Below are 12697 nucleotides of genomic sequence, written 5' to 3'. Positions count from 1 at the left end.
TCGTACAAAATTAAGATACGTAAGATAATTTTTAAAAAAATATTGCGTAAAATAAATTATAAAATTTGAGGATTATGAACAATTTAGTGAAGGATACTTGCATAAGAAGGTGGATTTTTGATAACAAGAAAAACATATTTCTGTTTATTTGCTTTATTCAGGCATAGAAATATTGATAAATATGTAAGGAAATATTTTCACACTTGTTCATCAGGAGTTCAAATGCCAGAATGCTAAGAAACAAAGCTTCCACGAAAAGATAAAAATATAATGCCTGATTATTTGAAGCATTATACGTGTCCCATCAAAGAGTACTTGAAAAGTTAATATCTTAGTAAAATAAAATAAATTACAACAAGTTCTGTGAAATACTATAAGTTACATCCCTTTTGTCTAAGAAAAGAGCTTGATTACCGCTCCCCTAAAAGCTCCAGAACCCAACAGAGAAGCGCAATAACAGGGTTCTGCTCCTGGAAGGATCGCCGACACATATTCGGCCAAAGCAAAAACTGCTAGAAACGCCGTGACGACACAGGATCGTCGAGGGCAGTTAGGAACCATTTTCTTGCGACGAGCCTGAATCGGCCGGGGCAGTATTAACACAAACTGCGCGGCCGATCCTGTATCGGCCGGGGCAAGGAATGGGTTAAAAATAACCCCCCAAAAAAGTTGGCGACTGTAGAAATTTTTTGGGGTCGCCAATTTTGAAAACTGAGTCGCCACGTGGCGAGTGGCGACCGTAAATCTTGACCTTTAACCAAAAATACGTGAAATACACCGCCAGCTCAGTCATTTCCAGCCGAGGACTGTAGTTTCATACTTATTAGCACTCATCAGCCCGGCATAGGAAAGTGACTGAGCTGGAGATGGAAAACCTCTTATGGAAGCCAAGAGGGCCAAACAAATAATTCTACATTAGCTACCAGTTTGCTTGGTCATTTGATAACAAGCATTTAGCATCAGAAAAACAAGCGTAAAATGCTTTTGACACGTGATCGCTACGATGTGATGAAGATGTTCAAACCATCAGAGAGTTAACCTCTTGAAGTATTGTTTTGTAAAATTTCGGAAGCAGCTTGAACTCATAACTTCTCTCCGGGTTAGGCCTTACAACTGCGTTTTAGGCATAATGACAAGTAGAACAAAAAGGAAAAATTATCATGAGAAAAAGAAAGTAAGATGATGTTTTCCTTTTGCATGTTTGCGCATATAATAGAAAATATAAAAAAGAAATTGTACTGTTCTAATCCTTTTAAAACAAACAGTATTTTTCAATAACATCAGGTGGGGAAAAAATGAAACTCAGTTTCCCCAACTTTTTCCAAGATTTCAACTCTTTCTTTCTCTTTCAAGTTTTTTAAAAGCATTCAAATATCGCTAAATATTAAAATAATTGTGGAGAAAACAAAATTTTATAATATTAATGTTCTATTGAATTTAAAACATATTAATGAATAAATTAATCAAATATTTGCATATTACTAACTTGATTCAACTACATTAAAAATTCAAACGCAATTTTTACTCACCAGCCATGAATTCCTCATCATTAAACTGAGAAGCTTTGGTGATTGACTCACTGCAAAGGCAGAAGCAGCTGTGATCAAGATGCTTCCTCCAAAATAAGTGTAAGTAGATTTGATGCGATCTTTAACATGCTTTGGCCAGATCCTATTAACAATAATATTAATAAAGTTCTAGAGCATAGAAAATGTTGCTAAAATATGCAGTAAAGAACATATATACTTACATTGATTTGTCAATAGCTCCTGGTTCAGATGATAAACCAATGCCATAATAACATAGTGAACCAATGCCCAATGCAGAAGCCCCAAGCAAAAAGCTCTTGCCAAGATTAAAAGCTGAAATACAGAAACATTTAACAAGAAGACAACTTTCCATAATTCATTAAAATACTTCTAGATAAACTGTTGGCGCATAAGAACTAATATCATTCATACTATCAAATTTTATTATAGCATAACAGGCCAGAGTTTACATCAGTGGCTATTGAATTATATAACATAAATATAAGATACAGAAATATTTCCTTTCATTAATGGGTCATTCCATATCAAATCAACCAATAAAAAATAAATTTTGAAGGTCAATGTTTTGGATTGTTATGATTTTTTGTCTGTTTATTATACTTACCTCCAGGATGAAAAAACTGAAGTTTCAAATTTTTTGAACAATTCTTTGCAAAGTTATGCATTTTTTAACTTTTGGAGGAATCCGAAATTTTGCATTGATTAAAATCTTAAGAGGATTATTATTAGAGTACTATTTAATTTAGAAGTCTACAATTGATGCTGTTTTGTTCAGTCTTTTATAAGGTTTTCAAAAATATATAACAAAGCCCAGTTGCTAAAAAAAATTTTTTTAATTTTTTTAATAAAAAAGTTTTTTTTAATTTGTAAAAATTCAAAATCGAAATTTTTAATTTTCTTGAAAAAAATATATGTTACTTAGCTATTTGTTAGCAACATTTGTTCAAAATTTTAAGATGGCATTCTTTTGGTATCATGCAGAAAATTTTTTTTTCCTCTTTCAACAGTGCTTTAATGGGTCATTCCATGTCAAAACCACCAATAAAAAATAAATTTTTAAGGCCAATGTTTAGAATGTAATGATTTTTTATCTGTGTATGATACACATCTCCATGATGACAAATCTGAAGTTTCAAATTTTTTCAACAATTCTTTCCAAAGTTATAAATTTTTTTAACTATGGAAGCATCATAAATTTTACATAGTTTAGTAATCTTTAAAAAGCTATTATCAAAGAACTAATTGATTTAAAAGGTTAAAACTTGTGCTGTTTTGTTCAGTATTTTAGGAGGTTTTAAAAAATATATAACAAAACCTAGCTAAAAAAAAAACATTTATTTAAAAAAAATTTTTTGTAAAAATTCAAAATCAAAATTTTTTAATTTCCTTGAAAAAAAAGAAGAAAAAAAAAAACAGGGTACTTAGTCTTCTTTAAGCAACATAAATTCAAAATTTCCTGATGGCATTTTTGTGGTATCATGGAGAAAAAAAAATTTCTTTTTCAAACAGTTGCTTTAATTTTATTTGTAAAAAAAACATTTGCTCTAATGAAAAGTAGTTAAAGTTTAAACCGGTACTATTGCATAGAAAAACAAGTACTTGGCAGTATTGCAAGCACATTAATAGGTTCAAACAATTTTTTAGGTGAAAAAAATATTTATTATTGAATAAAAAATCTAAATTTTATTTAAATTTGAAAACTTCAATTTAAAAGTTATTGAAGCTTTTTCAGCCATATTTTAAAAGCAAATTTAAGTTTTATTTATATACTAGTGGCACCCGCACGGCTTCGCCCGTAATAGAAAAATTAAAGGTCTTTTGGTTCGCTTGTATATTTACAAATAATGCATGGTGAATTTTCTCGCCAATTGGCTTGTACCGACGTTACGGTTCCACGCTATGAAAATTTCGTATCTCGCCAATTGGCTTGTGCCCATGTTACGGTTCCACGTTATGATGATTTCGTAATTTATGATAGTTTTTTTCTTAAAATTGGAATAAAAAAAGAACCACATCGAATTTTCGAAAAATCGCTTCGAGGTGCACACCCCCATGCTACATACTAACTTTGTGCCAAATTTCATGAAAATCGGCCGAACGGTTTAGGCGCTATGCGCGTCACAGACATCCTACAGATATCCTACAGACATCCTACAGACATCCTCCGGACAGAGAGACTTTCTGCTTTATTATTAGTAAAGATAATTTAATTGCTACAGTATAAAATTTAATATTTTTTTAAGCCCATTAAGAAGCAGTTTGAGATGTGGCTAACTCACTTTGCTACACTATAGAACTCAATTTGTAAGTCCTAGTATAGATATACTTTCTTCTTATGTAAGATTTCAGTTGCTTTTGCCATCTCCTCTTTCCAGACTTGGTATGTTCTGCTTGTAGCAGTGACAGGATGTAATTTGCACAGAACAAAATTTTTAGGAATGGTCAAAATGTCTGCTTTTCTTGTATAAATGAATGATGATGATGGTTCTCTAGAATGAAGGAAAGAAACCTGGATTTCTTCTTCTACCTGATCTTTTGAACTACATATCCTATTCACCATTTGCAGGGCTCCCAACACATTTTAGCTTTAGAAAAGAGTGAAAGAGGACCATTTTCAATCAAAAAGAGGACCAGTTTGGATTAAAAAGAGGACCTTGGGCGGACCATTCATTTAAACCCAAGGAAGCACCAAAAGGCAAATTAGCTGCCTGTTGCTAAATCCGTGAAGATAATTTGTTAATTAACCATAATACTGATTTTCAATGATACAATTTCTTTATCACCTTCAGCACAACTGATCTTTTTATCCATTGAATAATAATATTATTTACACAAACATTTGGATGGGAGGGGGGGGGGGTAGCTCAGCACTTTTGAGGCAGCCTCCTTAGTACTAAATAGGCGAAATTATACATTTTGAATTGAACCAGGGATGCTGGTAGCCTCACTGTAGATGAAGTTGTGCTTCATCTTCATCTATTGCAAAAGGATTGAAATTTCAAACGCGAGAAGCATTTTTTCCGCAAAGTCCGAGTAAGTTCAATGTTGCCATGGCTACCAAAATAATTCCTTCGTTAATTCTTGAAATTAAATGAAAAATAAGCTAATCTATAGTAGCATATGTCAAAATAACTTCCAATTGTCAAAAAATCAAAATGTTCACAAGATGCAAAAGGATTGAAATTTCAAACACTAAAAGCAATTTTCCGCGAAGTCCGAGTAAGTTCAATGTTACCATGGTTTCCAAAATATTTCCTTCGTCAATTATTGAAATTAAACGAAAAATGAACTAAGGTAGCATATGTTAAAATAACTTCCAATTGTGGAAAACATCAACATATTTACAAGATGCAAAAGGATTGAAATTTCAAACACTAAGAGCAATTTTCCACGAAGTCCGAGTAAGTTCAATGTTACTATGGTTTCCAAAATATTTCCTTCGTCAATTATTGAAATTAAACGAAAAATGAGCTAAACTAAGGTAGCATATATTAAAATAACTTCCAATTGTGGAAAACATCAACATCTTTACAAGATGCAAAAGGATTGAAATTTCAAAGGCGAGAAACATTTTTCCGCGAAGGCCGAATAAGTTCAATGTTGCCGTGGCTTCCAAAATAATTATTTCGTTAATTCTTGAAATTAAATAAATAAAATAATAGTTTAAAAAACCTAAAAAACACGCTTTCGTAGCAAAATGAACTAAAAAGTGAAAAATAATCTTTGGATGATAGTAGTTGACCAATCACGTAATTTTAATGTAATACAAAAAACCGTGGGGTGCTGTCTATTTACATATTTGCATTGACAATAAATGGAAGAAATTCAAGACAACTGATTAGAAGCCCCCCAAGCTTTTTTGTATTACATTAAAATTAAGTGATTGGTCAACTACTATCATCCAAACATTATTTTTCACTTTTTAGTTCATTTTGCTGCGAAAGCGTGTTTTTAGTTTTTTAAACTATTATTTTATTTTTCTGTTTTTTAGTCTTATGTTGGAGAATTATCAGGTGATGAAATTATTTAATAAACGAGTGCGAGGTAATATCTTAAAGTTAAGACAAGGGCACATCGATGGAAGCTTTAGTGAGTCATCGATGTTTTTTTGCGGAAATCATATTTATATTACTTTGAAAATTTGAAATGCATTTAAATAAAAGTTTTGTTCAACAATGGTCTGATCAGCAATGAATTTCCAATTGAAGGCTCACCTACATTTTGGCATGAAAGTAGTTAAAAACAATTATATTTCATGTTCTAATTACCTTGGAACATTGGAACAAATTTCGTCTGATGCAGAAAAATTGATGGTTTTTGTAGATATTTTTAAATAATTTTTGCGAGCATTTTTTAATGTATATTTTTAAATTTTTCCTTTTTCACATTGTTGAATTTATGCCAAAATATTGATTAAAATTGGAGGAAACTGACAATTAAAAGAGTTAATTAATTTAATTATAGAATATTGCATTGTCATCGGGTCTGAGGTCGCGTGCCAAATTTCAAAAGAATCCGATCACAGGAAGTGGGCGAAATTTGAGCTGCAAGATTCCGTTACTAGATACATACATACATACAGGTGAAGCTAATAAAAGCGTGTTAAAAATAAGCTAATCTATAGTAGCATATGTCGAAATAACTTCCAATTGTCAAAAACATCAAAATGTTCACAAGATGCAAAAGGATTGAAATTTCAAACGCGAAATGCAATTTTCCGCAAACTCCGAATAAGCTCAATGTTACCATGGTTTCCAAAATAATTCCTTTGTGAACTGTTGAAATTAAACGAAAAATAAGCTAAGCTAAGGTAAGAACATGTCAAAATCACTTTGGATTGTAAAAAGCATCAAAATATTAACAAGATGCAAAAGGATTGCAACCTCAAACACGAAAGCAATTTTTCGCGATAAATCATATTGAATATATATGCTTAGAAAATTGCACTAATGATATATTTTTAAAAGAATTACAAGCACAATCCTATGATTTTTGAAAGAATTCAAGCAATAAAGAAACTTTTCATACTTTTTCAAGCACTTGAAAATGACCTCTTTTTTCCCCCGCAAGAACTTTTCGAGGTTTTTTATGGGCATACGATCCTTGTTTAACACGCGACGCGGCGGCGTGTTTGGGTGCACAGTAACTTTTAACGAAATGATGAACTTTTAATATCTGATATTTAAATAAAAACAATATAAAAGTGGACCAATCGGACCAAAATGTTAAAAAGCGGTCTGAAGCGGACTTTATCATAAAAAACGGACTTTGGCGGAAAAGCGGACCATTTGGGAGCCCTGCATTTGCTGTCATAAGCACAAGCAATATAGCCCACAATTTCTTCAAACTGTACATCCCCATTATGAGGGCTCATGAACTCTGGATCCTCTGTACTAGAGCCTGGTTTCGGATCTTTGCTGAACTCACTCATAATATCATCAGTTTCAGGAACTGAAGAATGTTTTTGCTTACTTAATTGTATGCGACAAGCAGTACAAATTTTCATTCCTTCTTCAATGCCATATGTTAGTGTTGTCACCCACAAGCTTGCAGTTCTTAGATCTTTTTTCACCCAATATCCTTCCTTTTTAAATGGATTGCAGCAAAATATGCTCCACTGTTTATCCATTTTCAACTGAAAGTTGGCTCTTAACAACAAAAATATGCATAAATTTAACATTAAAATAACAATAAAAATTGGAAAAAAAATTCTCAAAGAAAGCAAGCAGTAAAATTTAGAATGTGCACTGTCTAAGAACATACAAAGTACTGAAGATTTCAATGCCTCTGTAGTGGGAGAAAGCAGACGGGTTTCATGTTACACCAGGAGAAAGCCTAAGGGTTCATTACAGCAGGCAGCTGATAAGTGAGAGTGGCTACTTAGGGCATGAGTAGCAGGGATGTAGGTGCTGAAGCATGACTTATGATGGTCAAGCCCTTCTACTGTATCAACCCATGAACATAGGATTGAAAAAATGTTGATTGGAGACCTTTGCTTTACTGAACTATTTCAACACTTTCGATTACGGACCATTTGCCATCCATAAGTAGACTAATATATTTTCAGTTAATAAATTTTAATTCTCGGCTATTTAAAAAAACCTGCATACATATATATATATATATATATATATATATATATATATATATATATATATATATATATATAATGAAACCTCTTTACAGAGAAAAATGCCCCTTAAACATCCCTTTAAAAATCTTAATTGCAGTCTTTGGCATCCCTCCACCCCCTTTGGATCATCCAGCTGATCAAGCAGCATGAATTGTTACATGAATAAAGATGTTGAAAGAGGAAATATTTTTTTTCTTATGATACCACAATAATGCCATCATGAAATTTTGCATAAATGTTGCTAAAGTAAGACTTAATAACATAAATTTTTTTTCAAAAAAATTAAAAATTTCGATTTTGAGTTTTTTTAAATTAAAAAATTTTTTTTTCAAAAAAATGTTAAAAAAAAGAAAAAGGTAGAACTAGGTCATGTCATATATTTTATAAAACCTTATTAAATACAGAACAAAACACTACCAGTTTTAACTCTTTGAGTCAAATAGTTTTTTAATTACGGCCGTTTAAAGAAAACGTGTCAGGAAAAATTTTCAACTTCGTCAAAACTTTAAAATATTATAACTCGAAAACAAATGAGTGAAAAAATCCAAAACTTTGTATATTTTCTCTGTTGTGGTAATACTCCATTGGAACAAAAAATGAGCAAAATCTAAAGACATGACGTTTTGACCATTGGTTGATTTGATATGGAATTACCCTAATGTTAGATGGAAAACTACAATGCCCCATTTAAAAAAGATTTATCACAATGTTAACAAGTTTTAAAAAAAAGATTGAATAAATTGTAATGGAAATGTCCAACAACAAGAAAAAAATAAAGTAAATATTCTACAGAAAGAAATTTTACTGGTAAATTTCAAATTGAACAATGAATTTCTGTTTCAAACCCCCCTAAAAACAGAAATTTCTGTTTCAATTTCTGTTTTTAGGGAAAAGGTGAAAGCTATGAAAAAAAAAACTTACATTTTAACATGAAGTTATGTGCAGAAACCAACGCAAAAAGAGGAAAGACGAATGAAAAACCAAAGACAGATGCTAAAAAATTGCTGGGCCCTGCTAATTCAAACTTTGAAAAGTTATGTAAAAAGAAAAAAAAATGATTACATTAATAACAAATAAATTACCTGTTCCTTGTTCAGGAGCAAAAAGTCTTTCTTTTAAAGTTGGTTTTCTTACGGCTATATTAGCTCGACGAAAGGCACCCCTAGCGTTACTTGCAAGAAGTTTAGATTGGGCAACCATTGGAGTTCTTACAAGTAAAATATTGGATTTCAAAAAAGCATCTGTAGCCTGGCTAAGACAGGGTGTTCTTAGCGCAAAAAGAGCAGCTGCCATTCCTTGTAGCCCAATAAGTATTCACAATATATATCTGAAAAATTGTTACATTTTTTTAAATTCAAAAATATTTTGAATGAAATACATTGAATATAAATAGTAATTTATGAAGAAGAAATTTACCATCTTATAAGTTGAAAACTAAGAAGGTTGAATAAGCAGGACTAAAGTGCAATCGAAACTACGAATTTTAGCAATTGTTACAGTTTGAACAACATTGGTTATAAGCCTTAGTAGTGTCGTCCAAGAGCCCCAAAGCAGAATACTACTAAATTTGCAACGCACGTAGCAGAACAGATGCCTGAGCTGCAGAACAATTCTGTTCAAATGTGAGAGGAAAACTGAAATTCTGCAGATTTCTGTAAAATTTCTTCAGAAGTTCTGCTATAGTTGCAGATTTCCTGCAAATATCTTCCAACTCAAGATAAAATTTTGCTAATTCTGCAGAAGCAACTTCTGTCTTTTGCAAAATCTGACTTTAAATGAGAAAAAAACCTAAAATTCTCTGAAATTACAATAATTCAGCAGAAAATTTGCAAAAATTTTTTGAATTTGATAAGTCATCAGCAGGAACTTTAGATATACCTTGAACTTAAAGAAATCTGCAGCATTTGTGCAAAGTTATATGAGTTGTAAGATACTTGTAGAAAATCGGCAGTTTCTGCAGATTATCTGCAGGAATTTCATATTCTAAATCTGAAAAGATTCTGATTTTTCTAGCATTTTTGGTTCTTTTTCTTAAAATATCCTGAAAATATTTCAATAATTTAAAAAGTTTTGAAGTGTTTTTTTTTATGTGCTACCCTAACTTGACACGGGTCATTCCGTGTCAGATCATCACATGGTTTAGGACGGACCGTCACAGAACTGGATGAAACTTGGTACATGAAGAGATTTAGCCCAGTTATGAATGAAAATGCTAAAAAAAAAATTCTTTCACCTCATTCAAAAGTTATTAAATATTAATTATTCAAATTTTCATCAAAAAATGCTACACTTTGAGACGGTTAAATCTCATTTTCTCAGAAACTATAACAGATACAAGCTTGAAATTGGTCTTGTTTTGAAGCTCTTTTAATGTGCTTTAATTTGATGTGCAACTTGATAAAATCAAAAAATAATAATTTTAAAATTTAATTAAATTAAATTTTAAAATTTTAATTTCTTAAAAATGGACAATTTTAAAATTCTGAAAAAATTTACAAAATTACTTTGTGTTATCCTCTAGCATATTACCAAGTTTCATAATGGGATCTTAATGGGATCAGATGATACAGGGAGGACAAGTTTTGCATATATCAAAGTTTCTGCATTTTGGACAAAATACCTTTCTGATGGATTACTCAAATATTATTCTAAGTTATTAAATTAGCACAGGAAACTATAAATGGACTGCTAATAGTAATGTAAAACCTTCTAATGTCCTACACCTACTTTAAAATTGAATGAAATTAAAATAATAATGGAAATGAAATAAAATAACTGAAAGTTAAAGAAATGAAGTTTGCACAGCAGAAGACAAGGCTTGAATGCTGACTGAAGATAGTTTCAACAGGAATTGTGTATTACAGAACAAGAAAGTATTATAAACACCAGAAAGAATCCCTCTATCCCCCCCCCCCTTTTTTTGTGGAAGGATCATTTTGTAATCCCAAATATACCCTCCCCCTCCCCTCTCCTAAAAATTTTCAGATCATCTTCATCCCTTCACCTCCCCCCCAAATAAATAAATAAAAATGAACATTTTATGCTCTATTTGGCAAGCATTTCTAGAGGTTTAGTTTCCCTCTTCATGTGCTGGTTTTCTTTTCTAAAAAAAGACAACAAGAAGAAAAGAAAACACTATGACTTAAACAAAACAAAAAAAAAAGGATCTTGCAACAAAAAAAAATAGTTTCAGTTTTATTCCTTCCAAAAGTCTAGACGCCTTTTGATGCAAGGGCACTTTTCTTTTTGTTCAGTTCATATGTGTTACAAAAGAAGTTCATGTGAGTGTACTGCTTTTGATTATTTTTGGAAGGGGTTTTGGTAACTTAAGGTGCAAAATCCTTTCTTTCAAAAAAATATTGCCACCCCCATGCCATAAAATTATGACAGGCTTTTATTAATTCATTTCTCCCTTTTCTTTAATATTAATAGTTAACTATTATTTACTTATTTATTTTGTGTACTCTAAAATTAATATTGCTACAAACAATTATTTTGGCAAATTGTACAAAAACAAAATTTGATTATAACCCCCCCCCCTTTTTTGGAATTAGTAAGTTATCTTTTGAAACTAAAGGGGGGGGGGGGTGCTTTTGAGATTTTATGGTACTGCTGACTGAACTCCACAAGCAAAAACGTGAAACATGTTGAAAAATTGGTCAATCCCAAACCAGTGAAAGGTGGAGAAAAAAGCAGTGAGGCAGAACGAACCATTGGATCTCATTCTCAATAGCCACCCCAAGTCTGTTTCATTTTGTTAGCAAAGGGGGTGAAAAGGGTAGCTTACTGTTTCAGGTCTGAATTTGTAGTGGATTATTTTAAGTTCACATCCCAAGAGAAAATATTTCCTTTTTTTCCCTTTCTTCCTTTCCTATTTTAAAATTTTATTTCCTTTTAATTTATTTTTCTCAATAAAATGAGATTTAGATGATTAATATTTTTATTAATGAGTTATTTTTCAGGAACAAATCGTACTAAGAAAAACTTCATTTCTAGTAGACAGTTCTGCATAAAAAAGTGAACATGTATGAAGCATATTTATTTATTTATTTATTTTTTTTTTTTTTGCACATAAAATAATAACTATTCAGCACAATAACCCATATTTTGGCAGATATGTGAAACTTGTCCTCCCTGTATCAACTGATCCCATTAAGATCCCAATATGAAACTTGGTGAGATGTGAGAGGATAACACAAAGTAATTTTGTGATTTTTTTCAAAATTTTAAAATTGTCCGTTTTTGAAAAATTTAAATTTTAAAATTTATTTAAATTTAATTTTAAATTAAAAAATTTTGAATTTTATTAAGTTGCATATCAAATTAAAGCAGATTAAAAGAGCTTTAAAACAAGACCAATATCAGGCTTGTATCTTTTATAGTTTCTGAGAAAACAAGGATTAACAGTCTCAAAGTGTAGCATTTTTTAACAAAAATTTGAATAATCAATAATTAATAACTGCTAAATGAGGAGAAAGAAAAAATTTTTTTTAGCGTTTTCATTCATAACTAGGCTAAATCTCTTAATGTACCAAGTTTCATCCAGATCTGTGACGGTGCGTCCTAAAATTGCTCCAAATTGTGTTGATTTGACGTGGAATGACTCACACATTTTATTTATTATTCTAGTAACTTATTTATTAACATTATTTTAATTTCTCCTTCATGCCATGTAAAATTAACCAAAAAAAAACATGGTTTAACACCTAGGTTCAGGGTTTTGTAAAATTTTGTTTCTTTGCAATTGTTATGAAATTTAGAAAGCATATAAAATATTTTTGGAGAATCTCAATGGGTTTAGGTTCCGCAGAAATGCATAGCAAAAGTGTAGTTTTAAAACGAAAAAAAACCCCTTCGGTATGAATGTTTAGGGCTCCCGATTTATGGAAAAGGTTACGCTAGTTGTTGTATGTACAATGCTAGAAGTATTTACAGAGCAATTTTCGTCAAATGATTTTACATTGCAGAATATCCTCAAGCATTCTGCTCTGGGATCGAAGGGTGAAACGGGGAT

General features: G+C 31.2%; 1 protein-coding gene across 1 annotated transcript in view; it reads right to left on the bottom strand.

Annotated features, from left to right (window-relative positions):
- Positions 1 to 12697, bottom strand: part of LOC129225780 (growth hormone-inducible transmembrane protein-like) — a 33226-nt gene that overhangs the window by 17688 nt on the left and 2841 nt on the right. The window contains exons 2-4 of the mRNA XM_054860289.1: positions 8766 to 9010; positions 1751 to 1862; positions 1530 to 1671 (exon numbers count right to left, since the gene is read on the bottom strand). Coding sequence (XP_054716264.1) covers positions 1530 to 1671; positions 1751 to 1862; positions 8766 to 8976 — 465 coding nt within the window. The 5' untranslated portion in view covers positions 8977 to 9010. The remainder of the gene's footprint in view (positions 1 to 1529; positions 1672 to 1750; positions 1863 to 8765; positions 9011 to 12697) is intronic.

The sequence above is a fragment of the Uloborus diversus genome, chromosome 7 (genome assembly GCF_026930045.1).
Source record: "Uloborus diversus isolate 005 chromosome 7, Udiv.v.3.1, whole genome shotgun sequence".
Taxonomy (NCBI): Eukaryota; Metazoa; Arthropoda; class Arachnida; order Araneae; family Uloboridae; genus Uloborus; species Uloborus diversus.
The sequence above is the reverse complement of the archived record's forward strand: the minus strand, read 5'-3'. Positions and strand labels throughout refer to the sequence as shown.